This window comes from Aquila chrysaetos, chromosome 8, assembly GCF_900496995.4.
Source record: "Aquila chrysaetos chrysaetos chromosome 8, bAquChr1.4, whole genome shotgun sequence".
NCBI classification, from domain to species: domain Eukaryota; kingdom Metazoa; phylum Chordata; class Aves; order Accipitriformes; family Accipitridae; genus Aquila; species Aquila chrysaetos.
In genome coordinates, this window is record NC_044011.1 from 18,848,999 (window position 1) to 18,874,582 (window position 25,584).

Below are 25,584 nucleotides of genomic sequence, written 5' to 3' on the forward strand. Positions count from 1 at the left end.
AATCCTGCTTTAATCAACAGTGTGAATCTGGATTATTCTTTGCATTCACAGGAGTTTTAATTTTTCTTCTTCTTTTTTTTTTTTTGTTTTGTTTTTTTTTTTGGTTTTTTTTTTTGTTTTTGACTTTCAGCCTGGAAAAAATCTCATTTTTTGACTTACATGCCTGTGGCCAAATTACAACTGAGTACTATACTTTAGTAGCAGATGTGGCACATAAATAATGTTTCACCACTAACAGGAGAGAAAACAAATGGAAAATGAGGTAAAATATCACTTGGAATTCATAGAACGTATAAATATGAAACATTCACCCCTGAACAGAAGCCTATAAACTCATCTTTGCACTTTTTCATGTCAGCCATCAAAATAGCATTGGTTAAAAAAATATATATTTAACCCTTTAACTACTCTGTACACAATTCATGGACTGGGATCCACAGAAAAGAGATCTAGTATCCTGCTCGTTTGTCAATATGAAATTTGGCTTGGTTCTTGTCAGAGACTATTTACCATGAGCCCAGAGAAAGACCATTATTTCCTCTAGACTGAGGACAGGACAGATGGCTCAGATAAAGTTTGCACTAGGCTAAATTTTTGCCAAAGTGTACACAAATTCTTTGAAGATACCCTGATGTCTGAAAAGCAAAGACAATATAAAACCGCAGAAATTTACAGAAATAATAGTTTTAGCTTACCTTTACCTGGGAAAAGAACAAAGTAAGTAATCTTCTAATTAAAACACAATTGCTTTCTTACATTGAATTTGAGTCACAGTTTTCTAGTAATAAAAGGCTTATTGTTTACAGCAATAAAAAACCCCAATACCTGGGCCAGGAGCTTTTCAATGACCATTTTCAGGGGATCTCTACACAGTAGTGACAAGTCCAAGTTTAAAGTTTGAGAGGCAACAGATACAACTTTCACTGAGATCAGCAGGGAAGTATTCAGTTACATCCAACCGATGTGGCCCATGATCTTACAGCTAATTTGGGGTGTCAGTAAAAGAAAGTGCAAGAAATATGGGGTGAGCACGGCAAGGTCACCAAATTACTAGTGCGTGTGATAGCATAGGCGTAAGTTGTTTCATATGCTTCTGACTTTGGGAAGTTAAAATTGAGGTTGCAGTTTATCAATGGCACCTTGTTCTAACCACAGACATGCAGACATCGGCCACCCAGTTATGTGAATGACCTGAACCAGTACACTGTTCCCTCAGTGTGCATACAGTACATAGTTTCTTGGTTTCCAGCACACTTGTCCATCTGTTATGATAGCTATCAGTGCCTGCTCAGAATAAGCTTGGACTATTTGACTAGCACACAGAGGCCAGGAAAAAAAAATAGGTTATGATGGACAGCCCGAAAAATATTGCAAGTGTAAAGTACCCCACAAGAAGTCTCTCTTCTGGGCCAGTCTTGGCATTGGCACAGCCTAGCTCTTTACGCACCTGCTGACACGTAAGTGCCAAGATATGAATAGCTGAACAGCAGGGAAAATGGAAGCAAAGTATCCTCTTCTCTATAGGCTTCCTAGAAGTCATGTATTATCACAGTGGGTCTCTGAGAACCTGCTAAGACCAACTGGGACATAAAAACATGTTCTCAGGCACATGAAGACCAAGATGATAATGCTTTTCTCCAAGGAAGTCTTACAGCAAGAAAAATCAACCAGGATTAGGTTGAACCTTATTACACTGAATACAACAAAGCTGCCATGTTTTGACTTGTGATATTTGTGTGGAGCAGAATAAAACAATAGACTTTGCCAAGGAGGTAAAGATAAGAAAAGAGGGGACATGCCATCTGTCCCTTAACCAAAGTCAGCCAATGGATGGAACGGGATCAAGCCTAGCTGGTTGCAACCATCTGGAGCTACAGACGGCAAATGCTGCTTAGCAAAGCACTATCACAAGGCAGACATAAGGTAAAGGAAGTGCACAAAACCCAAGGTGTTACAGAACTAACCTATCCTGGAGGATGACCCGACATGAGACTAATGCAATGCCCTGGGGAAGATCCCTTCCCGTGTCTGAATGGTTCACCTTACCTTTCCTTACAATTAGTTCATTTGGATAAAATGAACTATAAAAATGAACTATTGCACTATGAACTAAAATGAACTATTGCACTATGGACTAAAATGAACTATAAAAATGAACTATTTGGATAAAAAGAACTATAATGAGGACCTGCTACTCAGCTACCTTGGCTGCTTCTGAATTTGTTTGGTCTCATCTGGTTAAGTTTAAATCACCTCTACTATGCTTACACTTTGGTACTGGCACACTTTTATTTGGGCTGGGCTTTGCCAAGATCACACATGGTCATGCAGTGCCAGACCATGATACAACTGAGCTGCTTCTTTACACTGCCTATGTAAGGCTCAATCAGAATTGCAGCTCTTATGCTCATGCTGCCTTCTTTGTGGCACAATTCATCACTATTGTGGAGACAGTCATGGTACTACCCTCACATGACAGGCTGAACAAGCTGCTCATATGCAGCAGACATATTTCAGGAAGCCCCATACTTTTATTTTATTTTATTTTGTTCCCAAGGCAAAATGGCACAAATGTCACCCTTCCACTTCCTCCTTAGACAAACTCAAGGCCTGGAATTCAAGGAAGAAAACAGGCATCAGCAATTGCTTTTACACTTCTTTGCACAGGAGCCTCCTAAGATTGCCAGCTTTCCAAAGACAGCAATTACTTTGTTAAACATAAGGTTAAGGAACATATAAAAGAACAGAAGAGTCTCTCATTTGCTACTTATCCTATCTAGGGTCATTACAGACCAAAGGGAACCTCAAATTTGCAAGAGGCCTTGGAAACTGTTTGAAAATAGGGAGTAGCTCACTTGTCACAGGCATCTAAAGTATTGCTAAACAAATAGCAGCAGGAAAAAAAATAAGGCTGAAAACTAAACTCTGTTTTCCCACTTAAGGAGATATTCCTTGAGTTTTTGTCCTCTGTCTCTAAAGCTTCAGAGGACATGAGAAGAGCATGTGGCACTGCCAAGGGAAAAATTTTAAAGGACAAGTTGGGAAACAGTTGGTGATTCAAAAGGGAAAACAAGTGGCTTTATCAAAACACCACAAATGGAAGCAAAAAGAAACTAAGAGAGGGAAGCCAGTGAAAAGAATTGCATAATTTGCTGTTTTACATGAGCCCAACCAAGAAATGTTATGCAAACGAAGAATGAACCCAGTGGAACTTTATTTTCCTGCAGTATGTGTTTTTGTTTTTGGCTGGGCTGCACAGTTCAGTTCACTCATTTCCTGGAAGGCCTCATGACAAAGAAAAAAAAAACCTCGAGAAAATTTCTTCTAAGTACAGTTAAAGGTAAGATTTCTGGCTATCTCCCAAGACATTTGTGGTTAACTGCGAGTATAAATACATTGTGAGCCTCTTTGAGGGTTAAAGGCATTATATATAGAAGCAAAGTGTTATTAAAGCCAGACCACAGTAAGTACAAATTGGCACGGTACTGGCTTTAGGTGGGATCTAGTCCTAGCATAGCATTACAGTGAATGAATTTGAAAAAGGACAATGAAGGAAATCACAAGGAGTGGAAACTGAAAATCAGGGAAGACTCCCCTTGGAGAACAGAGTTCAGGAGGCAACTGCACCACTGCTCGCTCAGGTTCCCGTAACAGCCACCACGTCACCACAGAGGAAGGCAAAATCTAGAATAGAGAGATTTTGGCATGGTCAAGTAGTTATGGAAGTAAAAGTATTTTGTAGTCTGGTCAAATAATGAGGTAAGTAGGAGACTGCAGCAAATGCCTATGCATCTTTTCTTGGGATAAGATCCCAGATCAGCATTATTGATGATCTACAGAAGAAGGGTGATCAGCTTTCCTTTTGACTGTAGCAGTACAGAGAAACAAGAGGTAAGAAAGCATGCCTGGCTTTCTCTCATTCGTATCACAGTAAAAACATAAAAGTATAATATAAAGAATATGAGATCATTCTAGCCAGTTTAGACTCAGACCCGAATGGAGCTATTAAAGCTACATGATATAAAATATCAGAGTTTGTGATTTTCTAGGCAGCAATCTCTCTTCTAATAAGTAACAATATCAATTTTCTTTCTCCTTCCTATTTCTATTAAACACAGCCTTAAACAACTAGAAATGCCTGTTTTATCTCTTCTTCCTCTTGTTTGGTACAAATTACGAGAAACATAGTGATAAAACCACATACAGTTTACACAAAACACTAATTAACCACAGAAACTCGGCAACTTCATGGTCTATATCAAAGAAGGAGAAAAAAGTAGGGATAGTCTAAACCACTGGTGTAGTCTCTGACTTCTAAGCATGTCTCACACTTCTCTAGCAGTGTAAATTATTCCCAATATAAATCTCCTTTACACTGATAAAGGGGAGATAAGTGCAGCCAGTATAGATGAGAATTGGTAATGAAGTTCTAAAACGTCTATGCAAGCATTTTTTTTCAGTGGATGCTTCCTGATCTCTTAGGCATTTGAACAGTACCCCAGGCTTATAATAAACTAAAAAAGGGCTAGGAAGTGTTGCCCACAGCCTTTTCGTGGAATAAGGCTTTACTGTACAGAAAACTGGTCTGCTGCTTTCTGATTTCATTCTCTTAAGAGCTGTATTAAAAAGAGCAACAATAGGTAAACAGTAGTCATTATGTCCTTCAAAGAGGTTCATGTTTACTTCTTGATGCTCCTAAACAAAATGGTAGGTTGGCAATTCAGTTTTATATGAGCCCCCAAAGATACATATGCATAACACAACACTGGAGAGACGTGATTTGCTGCAAAGATTTTGCAAGATTTGATTTGTTGCAAAGCCACCCAAGGAGATTGTTTGCCCTGGGGCTGGTTCTTTTCCCTCCTTTGGAAGGTGGGAAGAGGTTGCTGGTCAGACTTCCCAGGTGGTTTATATGTAATACTTCTTTAGGAAGTACTAAAAATGAAATACTTTATTTTGTTACATTTTTTTTTCACGCATCATTGTTTGACTTGGGATTGGAAACCCCTTTTCTCATCTGTTTTTCAGAACAAGTCATCTCGAGGGCTTCAGTAAGCAGGAAATACAGAAAAAACTGTGTTGAATTGCTCTTGAAAAACTACAGTTAGTGGGCTTTAAAATGTTCCCCTAGTATTTGCATTATTCCCTAAACATGCCCTGTGTAAAACACTGAGCAATAAAAATAATTTAGATGTTAAGGTAACTGACAAGTACTTAAGCATGACCACTGCTGTTACATTAGAAACCCAACAAGGATTTTATTCACATCCATCCAATTTTTATGTGTGAAGGTTCCCTTGTGTCGCTACTGGAAACCACTGAGAAGCTCCATGGAGAGCTAGGTGGGTAAGTCTCAGAGAAAGAAAGTCTGCATTTGAACTTCTTCTGTTCTCTTCTTTTTTTTTTTTTTTTTGGAGTGAGGAAGCTGTTGAGAGAATATGGGAAACGAGGGAACTTTTAACATTTTTTCTGCAGACACTCTGGTGTTTAATAACTTCCTTCTAACAAGCACCTCCGGCATACCAAAATTTCACCGGGTATTTTCTTACACATAAATAGCTCTTTAGAGAACAAAGCAGCATTAGATATTTGTTACTTTCGGGCCCTGAACTTTTCCTACCCGTAATCCCACCGAAGAAGAGCCCCCAGTAGCTGGCAGTCCCTCAGGCACCGGCCAAGGCTTTGGCAAGAGGTAGCTGCAGTGCGGTGCGGTGGGCGCTGCTGGAGAGGATCAGGTTTCAGGAAGGAGCTGAGACCAGTGTTAAGTTATGAAGTGCTGCTGTTTGTCTCCTAGTAGCCAGGAGAAAAAACAACAATGAAAACAACCTTTTTAGGCTTTCTTTGTAGGAAGTAAATAAGATGTGGTAATCAATTGCTCCCCCTCACCACAACAAGGTCACCTCTGGAAATGGAGAGCATCTGTCCAATGAGCATGGCCATTTCTTACTATTTTCTGGATTTTTTTTTTTTTTTGTGTTGTTTAAGACAGAAGCTGTTTCTGTAGGAAACCCTTGGGAAAGTAGCTAGCTCCAGGTATGCAACATGCCTCTCAGAACTGCTAACTTGTAAATGTTGCAACAGCACTTCTAGTGCAGGCAATGGCTAGCTGGGACTCCTTGCTTACCAGTGGCAAAGAGAAACAACGCCTGAAAGAAAAGCACAGAATTGCCAAGACAAAGCGAAGCTGAAATTCTCCTAGACCCTGAAAAGTTTCAAGGTCAGGAACACTGCAGGGGTGGAGGAGCACACAGACAACAATATGGAGCTACAACAGTGGTAGGAGAGAATCCCTGAACCCCGAGTGGCGTGAGAGAGCCAAAGAGGGTGTGCTTTGATGCATGTAAAGGCTTACACTTCTAGATTGAAAAAGGCACTTAAAATCTTTAAATAAAGACAAATGTGATGATGTTCTCCTTCTTCACTTCTACTATCAACACAGTAGGAAAAGCATTTGTTGACCATCACAATTACAACTACTTCTAATTCCCAATCTCCCTCAAAATATAATGACATATAAATCTCTGCACCCATAAAACACATATTTGCAAGCCTGTTTATGCACAGATTTTTTAAAAACTGTATTAGTTGATCCAGTTTCTTCTACCATGGCTGGAGAATTGCAGTCTGTTACCCCAACATGAATTATGGCAGCTCCCAAGAGGGAGGCCAGCAAGTACAGTAAGGGAAGGCTACCAGCTGGGTTTTTATGAAAGAAATACCTGCACAGTTTCACATAAGCTTTGCATTTTCTAACTGTGCAAAAGCATTCTGTACTTCTTCACGTATTGTGAAATCCCACATATATGGTGAAATCACATTTTAATGAAGCATCTCTGAATATAACAAATTATAAATGATATGTTGTGTTAACTGCTGTTAACTGACAGTAAGCGATCAGCTTTTATGAGCCACTACAACTTGAGAGACCTCATACAGTTTTCTAGTAGTCCTACTGTGAAAAAAAATTTGCTTCTAGTGAATTTATTTTGAACTACTATACACTGAAATAAAAAATTATAATTAAATGTTGATCCCAAATGACAATAAAAGCAATACTTTAATGAAAGGTTCACACATTTTTTTTTAACATAGCCTAAACTTAGAACTAGACTGACACAGATCACACTTCCATGTAAAAACCCATTAAATTCTGGATTTTCAGCTCCTTTCGGTGTGTGGTATGAGACACGTAAAGACACTCAGCACCTTTTGCCATTGAAAGCGATGTGCAATGCACCAGTGGAGCAGGACCTGACCCAAAGAATAGTTTTCTCTTAAAAAAGACACGTAAAAACCACATTTTTCCATACCTTCTGTGTGCTTTTTTACATTACTGACAACCCCCTTTTTTTCCTACCCCGTTTCTTCTGTCAACTCTGAATCCCCCATCGGATTAACAGGGAGCAACCTGGACTTTCACTTCCCTTCTTGCCCATGACAAAATGGCTTACAGCCCGAACTCCGGTCAGGTTGTTACGGCGTGAAACATGCCACAGTCAGCACTTTCACTACTCCTGACAATGACACACAGTGCAGAAAAAGTCCAAATTGACTCTCAAGATGCTGCTGGTACAATTCACATTTTAAATGACTTGTACAATTAGGTTCCTATTGTAAAGTACATTTTTTTAATGAACCAAAAAAAATTTCAGCAACACCAGTGCTCCCTTACACCTGTGAAAAACAAGACAGCAGTAAAATCATCTCTACCATTTTTCCCTTTCTGCATAGTCTTTTGTGTAGAGGTGGGAAAGCCTTTCAGCCAGAAAACAATCAGTAAATAACACCGCTCACTCGGTTTGTAAAGACATGTGGAGATTAACACCATACTTACCACTCCAACAGGGAAAGCTAGAACAGCCATCACCCAGTCACGGAGGGAAATGAGTTTTTTCAGCTGCCTCTCTTGCTCTTGACTGTCATTTCCTTTAGTGAGAAGACTGGACAGGTCGGTCAAGACGCAGATCCCAAAGAAGACAGCCTGGATCACCTGCACGGAAGGGGAATGCACTCTTGAACACAGAGAAGATCAGACCGTTGGCAGACAGCAAGGAGGACACAGGTGTGTGTGAGGAATATTGCCAAAGAATTGACATGGGGAGTGGAAAACATCAGTGCCTTAAATATGGGTAGAGTTTGTTCACATAAAAGCCACTTGTGCTTCTGGACTGAAAGCCCTGCATGCACCTTGCTCCTCATGTATGGGGGGAATCGATGCAAGGGGAAGGACCGTTCCAGAGATGGGACTTCCCACCCTCACCTCAGACATGTACCACCCACCGGGGACTGAACTGCAGCCACCCCTTCCTGCTTCACTCCATACAACTCGGCCCCAAAGCCCTAGCATTCACCTCTGACGCAGAAAAAGTGAGGAACGCTCCCTGTAAAAAGAAAGGAAAGAAAAAAGACGAGTGGTTTTTTCCCTTGCGCCAGGAGGTCTCCCTTGGAGACCCTGCCTGCCCCAGACACTCCACCCAGAGGTGAAGAAGGTGCCTGAGGCTTCTGAGAGATGCAGCACATGGCCTGGGCTTCGGCAAATCTATCACTACTTCATCTCACGTAGCAAATGACAGAACAAGCAAGGTGCAGGAGTTATTCAAGCTTTCTTTTTGTGATGGCAGACTGTCATTTACCTGCCTTTTCCTTTTTTGCATTTATTTGTGTGCAATATTTTAAGATTATCTGTTATATTAAATTGGTACTTTAATCACCTGAACCCACTGATTTGGTTCAAACTTGACTTGATCTTAGGCTGATCACTGCATTTTTCTTCCTCAATTAGCTTCATAAAATTGTAATAAGTTAGCTCAGGAATGCTCTTGCCTGAGGATCTGTGCATCCTTTCTAGTACAATTCAGAGGAAGTACACGCAGCTTGTTTACTCCCTGAGCTGGAAGCCCGGGTCACAAACCCCCACACATCAGGTAATCTCAGGTAAAAAAATAACAAAACATGAGCTTGGCTCCCAAATTGCATAAACATAAACATATGCTTAAAATACATACTACATGTTTTTCAAAACGAGCATGGAGTACTAGTTTAGAAGTCTTATTTGTAAATCTAAGTGTTCCTCTGACTAGGAGTCTCTGACTAAGCAGCACACCATCTATAAGAAATAAGAATAGCACACAACCAGATTTTGCAAAATACAGTTTATTATGTGCATACATCTTTGCAGAATTTAGACTATAGTAAGTAATGTAAAAAACCACCTTAGGCTAGGGGACACTGATGTGGAATATGGCAGGGAAGGGAGGGGGGACAAGGGACGGAGGAGGGAAGGAAAGGAGAGAGGGAGGGAGGAAGGCAGGAAGGAAGGCAACACCAAACAGATGTTGGCTACTAGAAAGAAATTGGTTGGATGAATTAAAGTACATTCCCTTCCTCAACAATCCTTATATGACCCAAATGCTTGTAAATTCTGGCTGTAAAGCTGTGAATGACAGACATTCAAATGGCCCCTGGATCTGCCTCCAATTCTGCTGCCATTGCTCTCCCCTCTCCAGGCTCTAGCTACATATAATTTGCTTGATAAATAGATGAAGCAACATTACAAAACATTCCCTGAAGCCATGAAATGTGACAGACTACTAGTGCTAGAGCTGTATATTGTGCTAAAAAAAGGTACTACTACTTCAAAAGACTGCCTGGAAAAGTTACCATCTTCTACATTAATTTCTGAAAAACATTTAACATAAAAGTTGGGGCTCCTTGGAGCTACATAATCACATGAACTCCTAATGCACTTTTTCATATTATTTGTTTGAAACAAGCACTTACTAGAAAAAAATCTTCCCATACTCAGCCCTGTTTTCCACCAAACAGATGGCCTATTTGGAGAGAAGGACTAGAAGAACTAATTATGCATTTGCTTGACTTAAGAGGAGATATGATACCATCTACTATTCACTCAAGAGTGTGAATGCCAAAGGAGGAAAAAGATGTAAGACAGGACTGGCAAAAAAAGTATACCTAACAGTGATGAGATCTGGGTGTTAAAAAGTTTAGGCTGAGTACCAGGAAATATTTCCTAACAGTGAGCTCTGTCAGACCATGAAATAGTTTCTCAGAGGAAGTGGTGGAAGCCTCATGGCTTGAGTCACTCAAACCGATATTGGACAAAACACTCAATAATGTACTGCAGGGAACAGTAGTACCCTGGCAGGGCTTGGACAAGTGACTAATGGATTGTTTGCAGCTCTAACTATGATTCCCTGAAATGGTCTCTCTCCAAAGAAACAGACTCAAACAATCACACACCCACTTTCCAAGGGAATTGAGATTGTACATCCACTAATCAATCACAAACCGAACAGCTTCTCTCCCTGTTATCCTTTTATGAACACACCGCTTCAAGGGAAAATACAATGATATCATTGGGAATAACTGAAAACTCCTAAAGGGAAAGAAAGTACCCAAAGATTTCAGAGAGTAGGTATGAAGTAAACCATTCTACAAAAAGATTAACAAATAAAAATCCATATAGGAAAGAGAAAATTACATATTTATGGAGAACATTCAGAGCCAATGAAAAAATCATATAGTGTTCAGGGAGGAACAGTTCCAGCTTATTCATACAAATTATGTATGTACATTTGCTCTAATACTTCTTTTCCTTTCTAGAATGTGCAAGAAAACTCTTCTGACACCTATCAACATTTAGGATTAGACCGAGGACCTCCAGAGCTGCACAAGTCTCAGCAGCATAAACTGAACAGCCAAAGTCAGTAACGATTTACGTCCTTTGTGGGTCTGGCATAAGAGAAGTGCAGCGTGCAGCTACTGGTGGTTTATGGTATGAACCACAGTTTTAAAGTCCATGCTCCTCAGTGTGAATGCTGCCTAACAGATGTGAAAAGTTCACAGCAAGGGAGTAGAAACTCCCTCTAAATATTCTCCAATGTGCCCTGGTGTTATCTTAGATTTAGGATCACATTTTCAAAACAAGTACCTTCTTTTAAAAATCTGCAGGTGGTGAATCTATACATGAAACATCCCCGAGATGGTAAACAAATGGTTGACTTTTTTTTTCCTTGGAAATGTAAGCAGTAACAGCACCTCAGAGGAAGTATCTTCCAATTTTGCCTCTAACTAGAGTTTGAAGGAAAATGATGATTTAGAAAATGACAAATACAAATTTGACAGAAACCAACCATACCTTCCTTACACCGTGTAACAGTGATAGAGGCAGAAACTTGTAAGCAGAGTATGCAAAAACGAGAAAATCATTAAAACAGGTATAAAATACTAACTTACTGCTGAACCCATTTTCTCCTTTGAAGCCTAGAGGGGCCACTGCTACTATAGTTGATACAACAGTACCCTTAAGCTGTGATAATGTAATGATAAGTAACGGAAAATGGCCATCTACAGGTATTTTAGTAATACAGAACTCTGAGCAGAGAAAATACATGTTAAGGTGCTGCAGGAGAAAACAGCTATGAACAGAAGATGAAACCAAGCAGCCCAGAAACCTTCTCAAACAGTGAGAGCTATTCAGATCAGAAAAGATTGTTCCTTATGAATGATCAGAATAAACTAATTGTACATATCTGTCTCCTACAAGAAAATAAAGACTTGCTTCAGTAGGACAGTTTTTCCACAAGGTGCTCACTGAAGGATAGCAGCTAATGACCTCCTCGTACTCCCCCTAATTTGACTTCTTAGAGTCAGGTAGAAAATGTTTTTCCTCGTAAACCTTTCTTCAGGGCATGGAGATTCCCTTCTCCTGCATGCCATGGGGCTCCACAGTGCAGACAAAATCTCTGCACAACTGAGGTCAATGGAAATTCTGTCACTACTCGTACCAGGGCAGAAAAACTCCCATTAAGTTCACTGAATCTAGGATTTCATTGCCCATGGACTCATCCTTTTTCAAGCTCACTCTTGTAATCACGACCATTCCTTAGAGCTCAGGGCATAACAACTAGAAAAGTCTGTGCAAGGGCTACTATTATTCATGGGTATTTTTTCCTCTACCTACCTTTAAAAATGGAGAATTCACTATCCTCAAGTTATTTTTCAGATTAACAGCATTTAAAAATTATTTCATGTACCCCTCTATGAAATAAGGCATCTGAGTAGGCTGGCAAGTAGACAGCACTGCCAGAATAAAACATGGGAGTAACACTCACGAAATCAGCAAGAATTAACAAAAGAGCATGGAAAATTAAGTAACTTTTACACATTCCAAAATGCCATGTTTGCGCATGAAGTGCATGAGCATGTGCATGTGCACATGTATTAGGTACCTGTACCTCACTTACCAGGAAGCTTCCACTGTTTCAAGGTAAGACTGCATTTAAGAAAGAGACTTAAGAGTCTGCAAATATAACCCGTTATTATAGGAAGACTAATTCACACTAGGGGGTCAGGGAGGCCTGGCTGATCCCTGGGGGCTGGGAGCAGCGGGGGGGGCAGCCAGGGCCCATCCCACCCCCAGCCAGGAGCAGGGCAGCCAGCGGCACTGGGGCAGCCCCAGCCCCAGGCATCAGGCATCTCCCTGGGGACAGGCCACCAGTCCACGGGTGGGGGACAGATGTAACCTGACTCATCAAAGCAACACTCACACTTAAGGCAATCCACGGCTTTCCACAGGAAAATGAAAGTTTAGCTCTACAAGCATGCAAAATCAAATTGCTGAAAGCTGTCATTTCTCATGTATTTCAGATTTTACAATCTGCCATATACAGAACATGGTCTGATTTTCAAACAACAGGAATATGATTTATAAACTCAGAGTATCTGCTACTACTCCTTGTCACCTTGTGTCACTTTAGCTTTCATTCCTCCAGCCTCTAGACGTTATTATTTGACGTACAAATGTACTATGCTTCAGCAATTAAGACGACTGTATTTTAAGAAACTCTGGAATAATTAAAGTCAGATTTTTATCTCTTTGCCCACTGTAAACGTGACTGACTGGACTCTGTTTTGGGACCATGCGTGCTTAGGGCTGTAGTGTTTCGGGCTGTACGCAGGCACGTGTGGACAGCCTGCATCCTGTAACGACAGCTCAGTTACCTATAGTTGCAACATACACAGCAAGTCTAGGTTAAGTCAAGAATAACAAGGTATTTTTGATAGAAAATGCACTGTGTTTACAGAATGAAGCCATGGACTGTAGCTGTTTATTAAATCTGTTACTGCTCTTGACTGCATGAAGCTACTGATTCTTCTTGTCCATCACCACTCCAGCATTACTCACAGGCACAATGCTTTTATTCTTGTCGCTTCTCTTCCCCTTGCTGTATCTTTTATAGTTATAATAGGAAGCAGGAGCTGGACAACATGTAATCAAGTGCTAAATCTTTGTATCAGAGAAGCTACTGACTTCAGATAAGGAAAAGGCAAATCTTTGTGCCTACAGACAAATGGAAGAGAGACAGAAAGAAATTTTAAGTACTAAAATACAAGCCAGTGTAATATGTCTAATCACTAAATCTACAACTAATTAACGTTGAAGTGCAAACACTGTGAAAAAGTACAGTGTGCTACTCAGAATCATTACTTCTGTGCAAGGAATTGGGAAGAAAACTTGTATTTTAAAGGCCAGAGCTAAATGAGCAGCATCACCCCAGGAGATTCATTGACTGATGTTAAGTTGGGGCATGCAGTCAGACCTCGTATCACATCTTCTTCCGCACTGGCTCCAGTGCCATGGCCATTTTAGTTTGTTTTGTTTGTTGAAGCAGGTTTCAACAACGTCATAGGCCACTTCCAACACAGAAAAGGAACACAGTCCCTGCCCATCAAAAGCCAGTAGCCTGAGAAACCAAATAAATATACAACATACAGGAGAAAAGTAAGGAACAAGGGAACGAAATCAGAATAAGCCAAAGGAATACTTAATGCAAATGCCATCTATTTTAATTTGAGTTGTTTGTTGGTTAGGAGTCTTGAAATACCTATTTCTCCTATTCCTCCTTTCTCTTTCACTTACACAAATCATAACTTAAACTCTACTAGTAAAATATGACACTTATTTCTATCAGAAGAGCCACTAGAAATTCAGTAAGTGCATAGATGGACAGCCTTATAAATATCTAGCACTGTCCTCATCCAAAACAATGGCTCATGTCTCCCTTTACAGCCTTCAGTGGGGGGAAGGCTCCTCCAACCAGGATGTTGCACATGAAGACCAGTCCTTACCAGGAAATTTAACTTCATGTTCATGATTTAGTCATATGACATGAATCAGCTTATAAAACATGCCTAATCCCTTACCACACGATGTAAGTTCAGGGACTCCTTTAAGTATCATCCTTTACTTTCTACATAACCTCCTGTAGTCTTGTTCTTTGAAACCCACCAGCATTGTCCAAATGTAACCAAGGATGGTTTAAACCAATGAGATTTTATAGATACACAAAAGAATAAAGTCTACTATGGAATTATGATGCATGGAGATGAAACCTGTTTGACTCTTGGGTCTAGTTTTTATAGGTATGACATTGTTTAAGCCCAAGTCCTTAAGCACTTGCTACGGAGCTGTGGAAAGGGGACGAAGCTGTGTAAGCTAATAGGACCTTCTGTTTCCAAGAGGAGAGATGCATTTTAAAATTCTGCCTGTTGGAACACAATATGTGTCTTTATCTGGACAGACAGAAAAGCGACTTTTTGTGCAAACTAAGCAACTTGTAAGAAATCAGAAAACCAAAACAGATGTGGGCCCCTAAAATGTAATTTTTATAGCACTGCCTTTCAGCATCTATTACAATTCACAATTTTCAGCACATGAAATAAAAAAATCCGATAAATAATAGAAGCATACTGCTTGCACCTCTTCCTTTCTCTCTCCATCTTCCCTCCACTTAACCCAGGAAAAACCCTTACTGCATTACACTTACTGGAAAGGTTAAGTCTCAGACCGTTCTGTCTTAACAGGATTCTTGACTGTCTTGTAATAGTTTTCAAAAACATGCAGCACAGTTCTTGAAGAGGTAATGTGGTTGTGCTAACACAGTTTTAAAAGCAGTTTTCTTAATATTTTTAGTACTTCTATAAAGATAAATATATTATTCCTTACTACAACAAGCTAAGCTGAAATTTGGTGAATTATCAAAAATATTTGGAAATGCTTTGATTTTTAAAGGCAAAAAGCGTATTTAGTTATTCTTTTTACATGAGTAAAATACCCCCCAACAAAAAAACTGCTGTAGTTGACAACAATTGAGAAATTCATTTTAAAGTGCTACTATATCTCTGCTGTGTTGCATAGATCACATTTCCAATATGATCTCAGCATGACAGAGTGTATGCCATCTGGCTCAGAAGTGCTAACAGCGTGGAATCCACTACCACGTATTGGATAAAGAGATGGAATGGACGAATACAGAATATACTAAAGCAGTATGTACAAGAATTTGACCAGATGCTGAGAAAGTGCTAAATTTTCTAAAATCTTTCACATTCTTTTTAGCTGTGTCATTCCTCTCCAACACCATGTCAATCCAGTCTTCCTTTTCCCTCTAAAAACTACAGGTATTTTCTGGATACTTTTGAGTTATAGATGTCCAGATATCTTACTCTGATCTTAGCAAATACACTCAAAAAAGCACTAAGCTCACTGTTGCAGTATTTAAGAAATTATTATTCTATTTTTATCTTTATCTTTTTGATTTTAAATTGTTTTCACTAAACTAATTTTCTAATAATCCCCATCTTCTTCCCTACTCTCTTGCATTGTGTATAGGAAAGCTGCCATTACTACTTATTGTATCCTGCTTATAAGATAGTGTAATTTCATTAAACTTATATAATCCATTCAGCAAACATGTATAATACAGTTTATTCAGAATAGATTATGATTTTATTAGGTTATATCTTTTATGTTTTTCTTTGCTAAAGCTTAATCTTATTAGGATTATACACTGCACAGAAGGTTATGTCATTATTTTGGCTTAAATGCTAATTTTACACATTTCAGCATGATTGGTACGCTCTCTGCAGCAGTGGCCTTGCAGTCAACCAGGCAGGAATGGCAGCTCTCTAGACAATGTTTGGGATAGCTAGCTAAGAACCTAAGACTTGTTCTGCAGCTGTCTGTGCTAAACTGAGCTTTAGGATAGGGTTTCCGACGGCTGGAAAGTCCCTAGCACTTTGTAAGTTAATTACCCCCAAAAGAAATTGCATTTTATTAAGTACAGAACTTTCTCAAAGAAATGGGTTTCTTAAAACTTCAGAAACTCCTGCATTGCACCAACTTTTTCATGTTTAGAAATACAGTTTGAAAACCACTAGAGGGAAGCAATTTTGACAGATCAAATTTGAAAACAAAACTACATAGAAGTTTTTCAAAGGAAGAGTGACTAGTTTTGCTTTTTATTTCTTTCCTTTTTAATGAATAAGGTTACAGCTGCCTTCTAAATTGCTGAATTTAGAAAAGGCCATGACTGATGTATCCCAGCAACATGGTGACAGAGCTGGAAATGCAAACGAGAAAGGCACTACAATCTTCTGAGACATATCAGCCTCAGTGCTGCCCTGCCATGGCTGTAGGAAATAAAAGGTTTTAATCCGTCTGTTTCCTGAACACTGTGAAAGCAGTAATGAATGACTCCTCACACCAGTCCAGCAAGACAGGCTATTAAATGATACTGTCTCAGTGGGGCAATTCTCCCTCTCTCTAGGGAAGGTAAGGGAAGGAAACATTGAGAGCTTTATCCCACCTCTTTATCCTACCAACAACACACAAACCAAGTCAGTTGCAAACCCACACTGTGAAAATAGCTCATGTCCAATCAGGGTCATCTTCAGCTTTTGCTTAAAGCAACTTTTCTTCCCCAGCTCACTGCTGCAGCAGCTCAAGGATAATTTATGAGGGGCATGTAAAGTATATTCATAAATAAAGTTATTACTAACATAAGGATATTCTATAATTAGACCACAGCAAAGGATGCTGCTATTCAAGCTCCACTTGAAAAAAAGAGAGGACATAATTTTGTACATTAATTATAGAGCATGTGGTTCAATGAAAGGTGATCTAACACATTGTACTGCCCTCATAAACAAGACTATTCTTTACACAACATTTCAAGCAAGGCACTGTGTGTTATAAAATGTTGTATTTCAGGAGAAAAAAAAAGTTCTCATTATCTTACACCTCTAAAGAAAACATGGGAAAAACCCTGATATAAGTTAACTGCATTTAAATTAAATAATACAAGGGGGGGTTGAGCATTCACTAGGTGTGTGGCATTTCAACCTCAGATAACACTTCCCTGTTTTCATTGCCTTTCTCATGAACAAATCTCAAAGGAAATTAAGGGTTTGTTTCCTGCTTGTCATTGGTGAAAGCGAGGCAGGGAGAAGAAGTGAGCTGGCCAAGGTCAGGCAGCAAGGCAGCAGGGGACCCGGGGGATGAACTCAGGTGTCCTGATCCCTAGGCAGTTCTAGGCATTAGATCAGGTTGTTTTCAACACATCTGTACTCACTCTTACAGTGATAACCATTTCCACTGCTTACTAGGGAAACACTCCTGGCTTTCTCAGAGAAACAGCACAGACCTTTTCATTCCCTCAAAATGTAGCCATACTACTGTTAGCATAAATCCAAATACTCTTCCCCTTATGCAGCTCATATTGGTAATAGTTTTCAAAGACCCTGTTTGCTTTACTGTGTCTTTCAAAGTTTTCTAATGGTTAGATACTGTAATTCTGACTAGCTGATCTATTTCTGCCAACCAACTGGAGTTACCAAGGTCTCAAATATAATAGCTTTGGAGAGCTTGTCCATTATACTATTCCCACCTGCACCATTCTTACGCCTCTGTTCATAACTGCAAATATTGATTTTGAGCAATGCTAGCACTGAATAAATCTTTTTAATTTTTCCATCACTTTTTCTGCTCTGTATGGATAAGTTCGATGAGCTGCAATTTCAGTGTGGTGCACACTTGGCTTCCCAGCATCCCCGTAGGACAGGGCACTGGGTGGAAGAAGCACAACCATCCCATCTGCTACCTGGAGACTGTCTTTGAAGAGAGTGGCCTGAAAAAAAACCGGCATGGAGCCGTATCTTGCCTTATGTGCTCATGAAGGCAGACACAGCTCAAGCCTTTCTCTTTCTCAAACTATCTAACCAACATTTAACTGTTTCTTGAGTTTCCAAACTAATCTTTGAGACATTGCTATTTACTGTATTTCTGTTTTGCTCACTACTTTTCATTTCACTTGCAAAAGGAAGAAAGCAAGTAACTGTAAGGAAGTTTAAATTTACAGTCCCCTACATATTACAAGCCACTTTACAACAACTACCTGGCATCACACCAGGTTCCAAACCCATCAGATTTAGATGCTCTCCATCAGGCCACTGCACACTGACTGACAAAGAGTAAATAGATTTTTTAAATCAGTAAACACCACAAGTTCAATAATAAGCTGTCCTTTCTTCTCAAGAGTTAGGAAGCTCAAACACCACCAGTTGTAGCAGTTAAGAAAGTAGCAGATGACTCCAAAAAAGAAACCTTTGCTAAAGCGTGGTACTGGTGACGAGTACTATTGGCAGTGAGCATCGTGTTTTGGATTCTCCATGGCAGGAAAAGCACTTTGCAAGTAGTAGCTTGTAGATGTGGCAGCCCAGCACACAAAAAAACCCCATCCATGGCTATCAAGGGACATAGCCTACTGGTCAGGTGGACAGATCACATCAGGAAATGCCCTAAGTATCAACTGTACTCTGCTAAACCTCTTAGTAATCCAACACTAATGCCACCATGCACCAGGTAGGTGCGCGCACATGCACTCCAAATTAACACTGTAGCTGTAATCATAATGCAGCTGGGGACAAGGGCTGTGCCCCTGCACATGCCCCGGGTGCTGAGTCACCCGTAGGAACTCCCTGGGCAGTCCCGGGAACTCCCCAGCTAGTTTCTGTCGAGATGAGATAATTGACTGATAGCTACAGGAACCCGGCCCAGGCAGTCCCAGCTCCACCAGAGGACTGAGGGATCGATAGAAGAACTCCCCAGGCAGTCCCAGCCTGTGTTAACAAGATAATCGACTGCGTGACGGGGACTGGGGAGGCAGGGAGCTCCCGGCAGTCCTGGGAACAACCCGGGTGGGTCCTGCTTTGCACACATGAAGTAAATGGTGAACTGATAGACGCTATTTATATATTCAGGTATGTTTATCATGGGATAGGGCAATTTTTTGCACATAGTTGAGACAATTTTAACTAGAAACTCATCATGCATGCACTGGAGTGTTGACATGGGACCACAGGCCAGCTGGATGATAAAAATTCACCAAACCACAGTTCGGGGAGTCTGATCCAAATCAGCTGAAAATGCTGTTACAAGGACACTTGGGATGGAGACTCCTATCACCACCTGGACAGAAACTGGACGTACTGTCACAACAGTGAAACAGTAACACAACAGTGTTACCTCATGCAGAACATCCAAATAAATCAGTTTCTTTACCTAACATTTGAACCAGCATGTGTGTAACATGGACCAGAATGGTCTCTTAAGAAAATGAGAGCCTACCACCACGTAAGCTGGCCACAATGAAAGCACACACAGATTTACAACATTACTTCAGAGTGTAAGTGCATTGGCCCAAGTAAACGTATCTGACGCCACTGCCAGATTTTATGTAAGTTACCTCTAATTCTGATTTGCAGAATACATACTCTTTTCCCCAAATACTTAGTAAGTAAGTACATTCCAGTATTCTGCCCTGATCCTCACAACACAAAAATGCTGGTTACATAGATAACATTCATAAATGTTGGTGGTTTCTGGGCCATGCCCATTTATTTATAATATGGCTGTAGTCCACTGCAGTACAAGGCACTGACACTACTGCAACGGAACAAGGACCTCTCCTGTCCAGACCACCTGTAACCATGCAATATGAAACTTCACACCAGAGTCCTGGTGCAGAGCTGCTGACCAGCTCTGTCAGCATGCCTTCCCGAGACATTCAGTTCTGACTAACAGCGAGACCAGGTCATGTTCAACCTCTAGCTTTGGATCAGCCAGGAATCCTGGCTCAGATATGTGTTAAAAATTTCACACACAACACAGCCTGAGCAGGGGTCTGTACCCCTCCACCCCCCTGTCAAAAGAGCAAGGTCAAGTACTCGATGCAGAGCTAGATGAGTCCAACCTGGACGCTGTCTGAGGACCACCACACAGGGCTGTTCCGTGTCCATTCAGGGAAGTTGCGTTTGGATTAGGCCTGTATCCACCAGGAGGTTCAGGTGTGACACTGCACAAAACAATTTTAAAATAATTGTTTTTCTTGGTCAGAAAACCAATATATTTTACAGGCCTCACTGCAGAGCTCAGATATATCACATTTCTTCATGTATTACTGAAACTTCAAGGAGAACACATGCCAGAGGTGTTTTCAAGTTCCACTGGACTCAATCAGCTTACCTTGTTCTTCTCCCTGCACTGAAGGGAAGAGGCACATGTGAGCTCTGGGCATATCCAAAGCTCTGTATTATTCTTCTGCCAAGACCGGACCATTTGACTTCTTCATTTCTATTTATAAACACAGTCAGGTATTACAAGAGCCAGACTATTTAACCATTAAGACTGTCAAAATAGATAATGTATTGTGTCTCACTGAATTACAAACTGGCTGAGTGCCTAGCCTTTTGACTGCAAAGGTCCACTCCATCATAGCTCCAGCAATGTCTTCTATCTAATCTACTTCAGAGAAGTTTTGAAAAACAAACAACTGTGAAATGACAATATGGATCATACAAATTGTATTTGTTAATCCTTCTATTGGTTAACTGCACTTAGTTACTAGATCTGATGCCAAATTAGGAAGAGTCATACTTTACCAGAAAATGTAGCTGATGACCTTCATTATAATGAGATACAGCTCAGCAGTGATCTCTCACAGTATCCACATGGATGTGTGCTCAGAGAAGGGTGTTAACATACTCTACTGGAACTAGTTCTCTGATAAATTGTTTTCCTTATGTATTTAGGGAGTGCACGTGCATCCACAGTGTGATCAAAATTAGTATTACATTTCAAAGAACCGAGTACTTAGTGTAGTAGCAGTTACAACACAGTGACTGTTTTCATCAGGACCATGAAATTTTATTTGACTCAGTGAAGGCACTGCTTGTATCTGCTTACAAAATACCTGAGTTAGAAAACGAATGGCATTTAAGTGGGTTAATATTGGTTAATAAACCCATAAAAAAACTATAATAAAACCTACATCAACTATGGCAAATCTAACATGGGTAGGAAAACAGTCCTCTTTTGAGAGAAGAACACTCAAATGAAACAATAATCCAGAAAATGCACATTGACTCCAAGTTAAAATACCACAGCTTGCCTTTATACGAAACTGTATTAGCTAATCTTTTCGAGAAAAATACAAATTAAATACTTCTTGGATTTATAAAATGCTTGACATCCAATCATTAACCTGCACTCATGCACTAAATAAAGTAAAAGCACATTCTGTTTCCCTAGGAAGGGATTTCTTTTAAAGAGGCACGATTTATCCAGATATGGATGTAGTCAAAACATGTATGTCATTTAAAAGCAAAATACGATACAGTATCACAATACAGTAGTATTATCATAAATATAAAACTATAACTTCAGGAATTTCATGTCTATAGTTACAACACTTGTATCAATGCCAAGATAAGTTCAGCACATCAATACATAGTCAATTTGAAAAGCAAGTGCAAAAAATCTACAGCAGAAATGGTCACACTTTAACCAAGCATTTATCAACCTTGTATGCTAAAAGGTAAACCATCATATCATGACTTCCATATTGTAACTGTTTTTAGCTTAGAAAAATTAATCAATCTGCATATCACAGTATTACTATAGTATTATAATTGTCTCTCTACAGACATTTTCCTGCCCTTATTTTGTTTTTTGCCATTCCTACTTCCCAGGTTTTCAGACTGAAGATAGAGAGAATATTAGAGGGACTCTTGCCTCTCTAAACAACTACTCAAGAAATCAGAGAAGGAATCTGAAAGGATTTCACATACTTCATTCCAGGTCTGCCTTGACTTTATAGCACTTAGACAATTTGCATTTATTTTACCGCTAGATGCAAAGACAACCAGCTTCTGATGGGGACTTTCTCTTTGGTATTATCAGACCTTTAGCTTTTCAGAGAAACTTGAAACTGATAAGGGATCAAAGAGATAATCTACTTGTTTCTTATCCATCTCTTATTTATATGATTCTAAATGTCACACAGAAAGAGTGTGTGACACCCAGCCTATTTAATGGTATCATTGTACATGACTTGGCAGTATAAATTGATTATATATGTAATATTTCTATCAAGCTAAAAATTTTTTTAAAACCAACATAAAATTGTAAAGCAGAGACCAACTGATTGCTGGCTATACTTAATAAAATCTGGCTCAGTCCTCAAAACCAATACAGTGTGCTTCCTTGTTTTTAATTTCTTTACTCTTCTTAACGGTAATCTTTTTTAAAGCACTAATAAAAGAGATTTTCCTTATAGGTCAATATATTTAGTCAGATCAAAGAGAGGAGTAGGATTCACAACTGAGATATTCCCTATCAGTGGCCATTTCATAAGGCAGAATAGTACACCTGTTAACTTCACCGTTGCATAATAGCACAGGAGGCGCAACCAAGAGCAAAGCAGGCAAATCCACAGCAATTTACTGCTTTGTAACTCAAACCAGCGCTTTAAATTCAGCTTGAAAAAAAATACAGGAAATGCTACTGTAGCTGGACAAAACAAAAACAAAAGTAATTTCTTTGTGGCAAGATATACTTAGCAAGCAGACTGCTACATTCAGCACAACTACCCATTTTTGGATGAAGCCCCAATGAAGAAAACTGCAGAGAAACAAGGCCTAATGCACTGCTGCCACATGAGCATAGCAAAAAGGTCACACTGAATGCAACCATCTAGTCAATCATAGGCAGAAAAAAGGACTCTCTAGCATTCTGGAATGTAACCAGACTTGTAAGGGCCAAACCCAAGTAACAGAATGGCAAACACTTCCCCTAAAGAAATAAAAGCATTTTTTTTGCTATTTATTTTTTATTATACTAGAAAATGGTGAATAAAATGGTGCATTTATTTTATTTCTGATAGAAAATTATCATGACTGGTGACAGGCTGGAATATGCTAAAATTTCTCCAATCAGAATTGAACTGTTTTAACTAAATAAATGAACTTAATTTAAATGTGTTACACATGTAAAGAAAAGTTTAAAATAATGCATTATGAATTTAAATCTGACATACTGAACAAATGAAATGTTTTCTGTAGTAAGTAAAACCAGATTTAGTGTTTCTTTTTACCATGCCCTACAAGATTTTAGCGGTAGTAGATATTATCCTCCCACACCTCATTGTTATTCGCAGGTGTGGAGGAGGAAAACCAGCTTTCCTACTTTTTAACTCCCAGTTGGTTTCTCAGTGAATTGACTTCTCTTCATTCTGTGTGAATGAAATAGTTATTGAACTAAACTAATGAATAACAGGAAGAAATACTTTCTCTGTATCTGCAGAGAATACAAGTGTTGTCAAAAAAACCATTAAAACTGAAGCAAACTCTGCTGCTTAACCATTACCTTCAGTAGTTCTGTGGTGTGGCTTCTCTTAAAAACTTCAATAACACATGCTCCAGCCAGATGTAACAACAAGAACTACTGAAAAACCTGGACGTGTAGTCCATGTTGATAAAAGAATCCAAAAATATGCTGTATCGGGATGCATGATGGATTATGAGTGTGTTACATCATTACCCATCCAGAAAATAGGATTATCACCAGTGAGATCCTTAGCAGACAATGTGATTGCACGGTTCTACGATACAACAGAAGGAGATGGTTGTGTAACTGTAGAAGAGTAGTAACATGCCAAAGAGTGGACATTTTCAACCTATTAGTCAGGACTCAGGTGGACAAACTCCTAGGAAACCCGGGTCAGTGTTGAGCATGATCTGAGCAAAGGGCTGGACTAGATGACCTCCTGGCTTACCCTCCAACCTAAGTGATCCTATGATTAGATCAAATCTGGGGCTTCACGTAAGGGAAAGTGTTTAGTCCTGTCAAAGACTGTAAAATCTCTTCCTTGTTTGCAAAAGACAGATATCTCTAGAATGACTCCAGCTGATCACAAAATCTTAAACACTTCTGAAGTGTTTTCACAATTTACAGAAGGACTTTTCCTACAGTCATTACAGGTTTAAGCTTCACATGAGGATACTGTTGCACAGACACTGCAGCAATAGTATTTGGTCTTGTACAAGTGTCTCCCTGCTGGTAAGACTTCAAACGTGTTAATTTAGGGGAAAAAAAGGAGTCGGGGACACAGACCAACTGAAGATTTGAGCTTAAATTTGTGTAATAGACTATCTCTAACTAATATGTACTCAGTAGCATCTGATTGTTATTTTATTATGTTCATACAGAAACAACCAAACAAAAACCCTATCCAAATTGTGCCATCCTTCTAAAACCGGAGATCATTCCGTGATTGCAACATCTGCAAAGACTAGCTAGGCTCAACTCACCCATTAGAATAAAGACAAGCTATTTGTACGCGTTTAGGCATGTATCTTTTACTGACACTCAGGAAGAGCAAAGACAAGTAGCTGGTTATTTCATTGCCATTTGCTGTCTAAACAGAGGAGGAAGTTCTTACATGCACACTTACATACCAGTACTGCCTTTTAAAGCTGCTGTTTGATTTTTCAGATGTAATCACAAATTGATCTCTCACCTCTCTGGTGACTGTTCAAAATCTGTTTCTATCTCCATGAAACAAAAAGACATTGAAACCAACAGTTTTGTCTTTTACATGTAATTTTACAGTCCACTGTTTCCCAGTCATATAAAGAATTCTTACTCACATCCTGTGCCCAACTTTTGGTTCACATTACCGTGCTGCTATGCATTCTTTGGTGAGGTCCTCGTCACGGAATTTTCTTCTGGATCTTTCCAAGTCTTTGTGTCAGCAGCAAACTAACACCAATTCAGCTTTTAACCAAGATGCACAATGTTGATAAAAAATTGTCACTTAGGTATCTGTAAGGCAAGTTGCATGTGAAATGAGGCACTAATGTATTTTCTTGAAAAGGCTTATTAAAGTTTTGCAGATAGTTTTTCCAATGGCTAATGGTGTATTATTAAAGGGCTTATTAACTGGGGGAGTGTTTTAAGGACTTGAATTTTCATAGGTTGTTATTGGCATCTGTGTGCAATGTAGACAAGACACTAACAAACTAGGATGATAATGTTTTGTCTTCACTTTGTGGAGACTTCTGTCAATTAAAATGTAAGAGGCAAGATATAGATGTAGTCATAGTTGTTTTCTCTGTTGCTGGTAAAAGCTGAAATCAAAGCTTCAGTTTGTGTTGGGATATTGGAGTCTTCCAGTTTAACACCTTAGATGTGTACACTTCAAAAATTGCCTAGCCTCAAAAGGAGTCTACCATTCCTCACCGTTGCTCCTTAAAAGTAGAGAAAGAACCCTGAATCTTAATGCCTGTTTACGGTACCATAATCACATCTATTGTGGTCTGCAGAGCTATATTCAGCTAGAAGAGAGAACAAGAACAAGGAGACTGTGGTAGGAGGGACTATTG

At 39.5% G+C, this 25,584-nt stretch overlaps 1 protein-coding gene across 16 annotated transcripts in view; it reads right to left on the reverse strand.

The window, feature by feature from the left end:
* Positions 1-25,584, reverse strand: part of AIG1 (androgen induced 1) — a 124,568-nt gene that overhangs the window by 79,928 nt on the left and 19,056 nt on the right. For 10 of the 16 annotated variants that reach the window (XR_005932958.1, XM_030022280.2, XM_030022283.2 and 7 more), the window contains exon 2: positions 7,835-7,990. Coding sequence is in view for 13 of the 16 variants with exons in the window: in XM_030022280.2 (XP_029878140.1) it covers positions 7,835-7,990 (156 nt within the window). In the remaining 3 variants the exon portion in view is untranslated. Of the gene's footprint in view, positions 1-852; positions 3,685-5,620; positions 5,722-5,751; positions 5,791-7,834; positions 7,991-8,260; positions 8,285-25,584 lie in introns of those variants that run through there. The other 6 variants (XM_030022286.2, XM_030022282.2, XM_030022285.2 and 3 more) reach the window with 6 other exon arrangements.